The following is an 8,570-nucleotide window of genomic DNA, read 5'->3' as shown; positions in this document are numbered from 1 at the left end:
TCTGATGAAAGAGAACATCCTAATTTATTACAAAAAATATATAATATACAATTCGAAACGAAAGCACAGTTGCAAACAGTGTTACATAGCATAGAATCATTAATATATATAAAATTGTTTCTCTATAAATACAAAATGAAGGCAATAACCATACAACATTACAATTTGATGGCGTCATTAATTAATCATTACTGTACGTTCTGATACAAAATATATTTATATGTTGCAAGGGCTTTAGAACTTCCATTTCATTTCGCGAAGCATTATTTAAAGCATAACTTATATCACGTATTGATACATGTCGAGTGTATCAAAATTCAACTGGATCAGAAATGCAATAACAATCAAGGAGTATCTATCCTTTAAATTAATCTTAAACACGCTACTTTTATTCATTGCTTCGTACTGGACAAGATCGAGTGCGATTGAAATTTATTTTGCTTTAAATTCTGCAACGTTATTAAATGTAAGCTTTTCCTTGTTGATTTCGTATGTCGCGTGCTTATAATTGCAATCGTAATACATGTAACATGCAATCTACTCTTCAAAATGGATTCTGGCCAGGTCGTGGCTGGTTTCCACCGTAACGTGGCATAGTTGCATACCCACCGTAAGGAGTTGGCATAGCCTGATACGGATTGTAATTTCCTGAAAATCAAACACAATGTATAGAAATATTCATTTACACACGCATAGTCGCGTGTACCTACACGACAATGTCTCACGATATATTTTTTAGGTTTTTGGTTACCTTGAGGAGGATAAGGCATTGTGGCATATGGATTATACGTTGCAGGCATGGGAGTCGGAATATATGCAGGATATGGTGTACTAGGAGCAACTCCGTATGGTACAGGCATTCCTCCTTGATACTGTGTAGGGTATGGCAACTGTGAAGGTGGGCCTTGTTCGGCTCCAGATTGAGATTGTCCAGGTATTCCTGCATGCATACGCACCTTTAAAATCGACTAGAAGAAGAGATCTTGTTTATCGGAATTTATTATTCGTACCGCTATGATGAGCTGGAATGGTAGGAGTTGTAGCTGGACCTGTGTGGCTCAAATTTGTCGTCAAATCTTTCAGTAGTTCCTCTTTCTCGGTTTTCCGAGCGAAACAAAAATCAGATATTTTATTTTGGAAGACCACCAACAACTGCGAAATCAGATTACTTTTCAATGTCTTGCACGCTTAAATACCATATGTGTGACTTAACGAAGCACGACCATACCTGTGTCAAATCATTATAGAACTTAGCACCCTCGTTCAAGTTGCTTTTTAATTCCTTATACGAGTCATAAGCAGCTGCCAACTTGCACAACATTGCCTCCCTCGAGCTACCACTGCCAGACTGTTCGTTCGTGAACTCAGCGTGACACCTCTGCGTAAAGTTTTGTTGGTAAATCAATGACCGTAAACGCGTTTTTTATCGTCTAATAAACGAACGTATTTGTAAGTACTTGAATCTCGACGATCAACTGCTCCTGCCGCGCGATGCTGTCTCTAACTTGCTTTTGCAAAGGCCCGTACGTTCTTCCTATACTTTCCACGGACAAGTTCGGCTCATCGATAGCACCATCCTTAGCAAGCGCTGACAGGAATGTTGTCTTCATATCGGTAGTAGCGGACTGCAGTTCAGTTTCTATACCGTCGCGTTCGGCTTTCAACGTTTCCACCTCGAAAACAAATTACAGGTCTCGACGGTAAAGCGATCACAGTATCGAACAATGCTGAGAAATCAAATAAAATGTAAACGCCTACAGTTTCCATGAGTTTCCTAAGTTGACACACGGTGCTGCTTTCCTGTACAGCCGATCCAGTTGGTACCGCGTTCATCAAAGCATCTTCGTCTAAGCTTAAAATTTCCATACCGTCTCGGTGAGTTTCATACTTCTCGCGTACAATCTACGGAACAAAGAGTGATACGCATCTTAACGCGTGCACAAATACTCGGCTATGTCGAGTATGAATTGTATTCATTTCACCATTTACCTACCTTATCAGCCGTTACCGCGTTATTAATAATTTCACGGTATTTTCGTAAAACAACATTAAACTGATCTGTCAGACGAGAGCTAGGTGTTCTTGTCCAACGCTCCTTGAATTGTTCTCTTAATTGATCATCGGATTGGCGTTCCTCTTGAAGCATTCTTTCCGACTAGCACAAACATTACAAAGCAATTATTTCTTTCAAATCTCGCTATTATTTGGTGTATTCTTATTATTACCTCGTCCAAGAGTTCTTTGTTTCTTTGTAATAGATCCGGCAATTCGGTCATAGCGTTTTCTAAGGCTTTAATTCCACCTGCTTCTTTCACGTATTGAGCTTTCTCCAATAAAGACTGAGGTAATTCAGTACCGCTCGTGTCCTCGATAGCAGCGGGTAAATTCAAACTCGCCAGAACACTAAAAGTAATGAAATTATTCAACCAAAGATTTCTTGAGCCTGCTTAAATTGTTGTTATATACCTATTCAAGACTTGCGTCATCTCGCGCAACTTTGAAATCTCGGAATTGACCAATTCGTTGCGGCGGACATCGTAAGACGATAACGCTTGATGAACACCAACAGGTAATAGATCAGCGAAAAGATCTGCAACGTGGAGTAAGATTTTATATAAAATATAATCAGAGCGAATACGTTATTTAATAATGTTCATAGAACAAACCTTTGAAATTCGTACTGAATACTTCCGGCATCGGCAGAAACTTCGCAACATTGGCTCTGCCAACAGGCTCCAAAGATTTGATATCCGGTATCCTTTCGTGATAAATGAAGTCATTATCCTTTTTCACTTCTGTTAGATTCCTCTGAGCCCTGTTCGCATATTCTTGGAACAAGGAAGGTTTGTTCGAGCGCTGTTGCGCTGCTTTGAACAATTCCACAGCATGCTGGGAACAAACATTTTAATTACTATATCTCAATAAATAGCAGGCCCGAGGTCGATGAATTTTAGTTTGTACAAAAAATAAGATCTACCTCCAGTCTAGCAATTTCTTCTCCGATTGTTTTGTTATTTTTACATACTAGCGATTGGTAAAATTCAGACATCGCGCGATATCCGGCTTGCTTCCCCGCTATCTATAGTAGAATATTAAATATGATTACGTATTCGATTGGAAAGTCGCGCGAGCAGTCAAAATATACAAAAGAATACAAGCGTACCAAAGGAACCCATTCTTTATCCCAAAATGCTCTGAAAATCTCTTTCTGAAACAACTTTAACGCATCCGCGTACAGTTCTTCGGCTTGTGCGGCTAATTTTGCTACGATTCCATCTTTCATGGCGTCGTGAATCGCTTTATGTACAAATATTTCCTGAGCTTGAGCAAGCATCAGCGCAGCGAGTGCACCCAATGTTTCTGGACTAATATCGGGTGTTGGTTCTTGTTGGATTGCCATCATAACATTTCCTTTAAGGTAATTGAAAATACCTGCAGATTGCTGAAACACGTACAATAATATCAGATACACGAATCTCTGTAATTTCTTTCATTACGTCATTATATAGAATTGCGTCTCGACCTTTGATACTTACTTGAAACAATTTTGCTGCAAACTTCAATCCTTCGTCGCTCTCCAATGATTGAGTTGTAGCTATTGAACTTTGAAGGGCAGCAATATTGAATAGTACGCATACTTTCTCGTAAGCTAATGTGCTAATAGCTGAAACAGCAAATAATATTTGAATAAAATGCCTAAATTTATAAGCGACTTAATTTCCTAAAGAACTGCCCGACTCCTTACGTATACATTGTTTTAAAGGCATGATTCAAATATTGATAACAACTTTATCTTATCTGTTTTGTATCTATTCATAAGCAAGTCTAGAACCAAGTAAGATTAATCTGTATCCTGTGTTATGTCGATAATTCTAAAATGAATGTGCGCATTTCACAAATCTTACTTAAACTAAGCTTTCCACCGAATATGGTACGATCGAATGCGTCTTTCCATTTGAACGGGATCTGTAATTCATGAGCAGGTATCTTGCCCTCCAATGCGCACAACTGATCATAGTAGCTAGAACAACAAATTACGCATTATCATGGATCGCTCGGAATTCTATAAACCATATTAAATTGCATGAATTAATTTACATCTGATTATATCATTCATTCTTAATCCACGTCAGTCTAAAAACATTGATGTCGATTGATATGTGCATTGAACGCGATTTTAAAAACTTTTTTGTTTGTCTTGACGATTAACGATAAACGTACAATTAACAAAGCGACAATGCGCCGAGATGTATATCGTTCATGGAATTAACGTAATTATTATCGAAATAGTACTTGATTAAAGATGACTCATACCCGTATATAACCTCCAAGCAGCTTTCATACTTCTCGAAAGCTCGCCACAACGCGTTGTTTCTTAATTTACTAAATTCGGCAATCGCTTCCGTATAATCCTTTTGATTACCTGCACCGCTGTACGTTGATTTAATGACGTTTGTTAATGGTTTAATAACATCGACGTCGGACGGTTTCTTTAAAGGTATCGAAATTAGCTCAGCCATCTTGACGTATGCCTGAAATTCAATGAATTCAACTGACAATTGTGACAATGAGTACCGCTGGCAATCGGCGTACAGTCACGAGGCAGCATGACAGTACAGTCATGAACAACGAATATTTAGAGGCTCGATAACGAACCTGTTGTACTTATGGTTACAGTGCCCGTCACTAGTTGTTATGGTTTATGGTTTATTCTTCCCTTTATATATATCATACAAAGATGGCGTTGGAGCTCTATCTGCCCAATACAAAAAACGGTCCTTATATATTATTGTTAATCTAATTACTTATATATTATAAATGTAAATACATGTGCAATATATTTATATATATATTTTATCACTAATTGTACTACTACACGAGTGTTACGAAGTAGCCTTAATGTTTTTAGTTCACCGTAGTAAATATAGATGGCTCGTATTCTCGAGCATGCGCGATTGAGAGCGGCGCCAAATTGAAATTGTCAAACCGAAGCAATGACGAAACATTGTTAAACCGATGTAGAAAATACACGAATACAAAGAATATACAATTTCTTTTTCTTCTAGGAGATTACAAGTGACAAAGAAATCTCAATCATTGCAGATGCGAAGAGAATCGTAGTGCAAGAGGCAAAAAAAATTCATCGGCAGGATGCGTATTTCGAAATTCGAGTTTGAGGATAACTGGATCACTTGCGAGAAACAAAAATCTTTTTCGCCCTCTTGTCGCAAGTATTCGAAGCATCATTTCATTCACTAGGATTGGAGACTATGTTTAAATAAATTTTTGAAATATCTATAAATATTATGCAACAATATCTTGCTGGTCAAAGATACAGACTCTAACGCATTCAGTAAAAATCAAACGTTCGAACGTTTTCAATGATTTCTATCCGAATGAAATTTCCAGCACGCGCGGAATATTAAAAGAGTGCACGAAAAACGACTGCTCGACTACGTATGTATAATTTTTCATAAAATATCGATTATCTTGTATTTTTAGAATCGTTATCGTGCACGACGGTTTCCCCTTTTCAAAGCCGTCGTTATCGATGTATAAATTGAAGCATTACTATGATTTCGCCGATAGAAAATACTTAGCAAGCTCTCTAGACTGTTTTACCTCCAGCGCGAACATTTGAATTCAGATCTGTCTTCCAGACCAGTCGCTGTCAATGTTATTACACCAATCAGTTTGACCTTACCACTTCTGGAGGATTCTATCACTCTTTCCGTCGTTATCTCGAAACTGGTCTGTACCATAGCGAACGCCGGTGAAACATGGTAAGTGTCCGTTACCTACCACATATTATTTCCCTTTAAGAAACAATTTACAATATTCTTGCGCATTTTATATTGTCCAAGCACGGCTTAACCTGCATTTGACCTTCGTGTGTCATTCAAAGCATTACAATAATTTTTTGATGGTTATTGATACATCCTGGCCACGACATTCATTTAACCACCTGCGCCACGCTAATCATTTCTATATGAATACGATTGTTCGAGCAAGGGCTGGAAAATTCTCATTGACATTGACTCTAATGCTGAATCGCAGATTTTTATGCTTTCACAGCAAATTCTGTTGAATTAGCCCTAGTTACAATGAAAATTTCATGTACTCAGGGTTGAATTGTTTGTTCATTTTTCAGACGGAACCAATTAATGTGGTGGTTACGGGTGCTGCTGGGCAGATCGCCTACTCCCTGCTGTACCAGCTTGCCGCTGGTTCAGTTTTTGGACCAAACCAACCAGTCATTCTCCGTTTATTAGATATCCCAGTTGCGATGAGCGTGCTAAATGGGGTAGTTATGGAATTACAAGACTTGGCTCTTCCTCTTTTGAGAGGTAAAGACACGAGATTTAAGGAAATAATGTAAAATCCAATCCTACAAATATTCTTCCATCGGTAGTTAAAACCAAGCATGTTGCAGCATGAGAGTTCAAGTTCTAAAAATGATTATATCAGCTTATGCAACATGTGGTAGATGTACTTGTTACATAACATAGAGATTATGTAACGCATTGATATCTTTGGAGCATGCAAATATATCCTCGTCGAAGGAGTATATATGAATGTTTTACTTTTTAGAAATTGTGCCAACTGCTGATCCAGCTGTAGCTTTCAAGGATGTTGCTGCTGCCTTCCTCGTCGGCGCAATGCCACGAAAAGAAGGAATGGAACGCAAAGATCTGCTAGCTGCCAATGTAAAAATATTCAAAGTCCAAGGAGAGGCTTTGGATAAATATGCTAGGAAAGATGTTAAGGTGTTGGTCGTCGGAAACCCGGCCAATACGAACGCGTTGATTTGTTCCCACTATGCACCATCTATCCCAAAAGAAAACTTTACTGCCATGACCAGACTGGATCAAAATCGTGCTCAAGCAGCTTTAGCAGCGCGATTGGGTGTCCAGGTAGACTCGATGCTACAATACACAAGACGTCTCCACTAACGAGAACATAGTTTATAGTTACTCGAGATGATCAAGTTGTATTTATGTAGTATATCCAGTTGAAATGTATACACGCGATTATTTTCTGTTATCGCACCAAGTGTATACACATTTAAACCAGACACACTGTATATACTACATGAGAGATAAGGATTGTACTTAAACTTCCATTTGCCAACAGGTTGACAATGTGAAGAAAGTAATTATTTGGGGTAACCATAGTTCGACCCAATATCCTGATGCCGCGCATGCCACTGTAACTCTTCCATCTGGCACAAAGCCAGTACCTGCGGCTGTGAACGACGAACAATGGTTGAACACCACTTTCGTCGAAACAATTCAGAAACGCGGCGCAGCTGTGATAGCTGCGAGGAAAATGTCCTCCGCGATGTCTGCCGCGAAAGCGGCCGGTGATCACATGAGAGACTGGTGGATGGGTACCAACCCAGACGAATGGGTTAGCATGGGTGTCCTGTCTGACGGCAGCTATGGAATCCCGAAGGATATTGTATTCTCTTTCCCAGTAACTGTACAAAATAAACAATACAAAATCGTCCAAGTAAGTAAGCTCGGTGTACTATATTTATAATTAATCTCTTGCAACGAAGTAGAAGGAGATAAATAATATTTACAACAATTTTTCAGGGACTTCCAATCAACGATTTCGGAAGATCCAAGCTGACTGTTACGGCTAAGGAATTGGAAGAAGAACGTGCGGAAGCGAATGCTGTATTACAACAAAAGTGACTACGATCGGGTCACTATAATTCTGAGAATCCCGTATCTCGTTCAGCGAAATTGTAAAGATTCAATGTTTTTTTGCATGTTATATATAATGTAATGTGAACCCACGGTCTTACAAAAGCCTCCTAAGAGGACACCGGTGGATCTGTGTACATTATATTAGCGGTATATAATAGCTCGTACATTATATGGGACATAGTGATACGCATATCTTTTCTAAAGGGCAATGGAATTGTTAAACACATACATTTATATTCATAGACTGTATAAAACGTGTAACAAATTACGTTGAAAAACATGTTATACTTTATAACGTTTTTTTTTGTTCTCTTTTATTCTTTTCCCCAAGAATCAATAATAATTTATATTACAGTAATAGTAACTATTCCTCATATCGATATCATTAATCAATCTTTTTTCACATTTATATTATTTTCATATCTTTTCTTCTAGACACTATTATTACAGGTATATTGATTTCCGCCTATAATTATAATTATCGAGTGAGCATTAAGTAGCATATTGTACAAAGATGCAGAGTGCTCAGCTTGCATAGTCTTCCTGAACGGTTTCGTTCATCAAAACGTTCTCGCCATCGTTCTCATCTTGACGTTTTGCCTGTCTGTTAGTGATGTAGCTGATACGTTTGGTTAAAAGGGACAAACATTCGAAGCTGTGAAAATTGGTCGGGATGCTAAAAATACATCGTTCTCGTGGTGACCAATAAAAAAGAAAAAGAACTTAGCACTTTGCGGAGGACAATTTTGATTTACACAGTTCTCGTGCATTTCAATAACGACAATGTTGTGTATGTGTGTGTGTGTGTGTGTGCACGGTTACCGTAGAGGCATACTGACAAAGAAAATAGAAATT

The 8,570-nt window shown here is 38.3% G+C and overlaps 2 protein-coding genes across 2 annotated transcripts; one reads left to right on the top strand and one right to left on the bottom strand.

Annotated features, from left to right (window-relative positions):
- Positions 1-5: 5 nt before the first annotated feature.
- On the bottom strand, positions 6-4,576 carry Alix (programmed cell death 6-interacting protein-like protein AliX). The gene is made up of 15 exons (XM_076798743.1): positions 4,315-4,576; positions 3,906-4,021; positions 3,537-3,664; positions 3,164-3,442; positions 2,978-3,079; positions 2,667-2,889; positions 2,467-2,590; positions 2,226-2,403; positions 1,994-2,155; positions 1,759-1,902; positions 1,458-1,673; positions 1,229-1,378; positions 1,011-1,152; positions 752-940; positions 6-648 (listed from the first exon to the last, which is right to left on the bottom strand). The coding sequence occupies exons 1-15, from the start codon at positions 4,518-4,520 to the stop codon at positions 545-547; spliced, it is 2,463 nt and encodes an 820-aa protein (XP_076654858.1). The 5' UTR covers positions 4,521-4,576; the 3' UTR covers positions 6-544.
- Positions 4,577-5,315: 739 nt separating this feature from the next.
- On the top strand, positions 5,316-8,014 carry Mdh1 (malate dehydrogenase 1). Its single transcript, XM_076799213.1, has 6 exons — positions 5,316-5,457; positions 5,661-5,783; positions 6,152-6,347; positions 6,592-6,914; positions 7,135-7,512; positions 7,599-8,014. The coding sequence occupies exons 2-6, from the start codon at positions 5,781-5,783 to the stop codon at positions 7,698-7,700; spliced, it is 1,002 nt and encodes a 333-aa protein (XP_076655328.1). The 5' UTR covers positions 5,316-5,457; positions 5,661-5,780; the 3' UTR covers positions 7,701-8,014.
- The last annotated feature ends 556 nt before the right edge of the window (positions 8,015-8,570 follow it).

Source organism: Halictus rubicundus, chromosome 13, assembly GCF_050948215.1.
Source record: "Halictus rubicundus isolate RS-2024b chromosome 13, iyHalRubi1_principal, whole genome shotgun sequence".
NCBI classification, from domain to species: domain Eukaryota; kingdom Metazoa; phylum Arthropoda; class Insecta; order Hymenoptera; family Halictidae; genus Halictus; species Halictus rubicundus.
The sequence above is the reverse complement of the archived record's forward strand: the minus strand, read 5'-3'. Positions and strand labels throughout refer to the sequence as shown.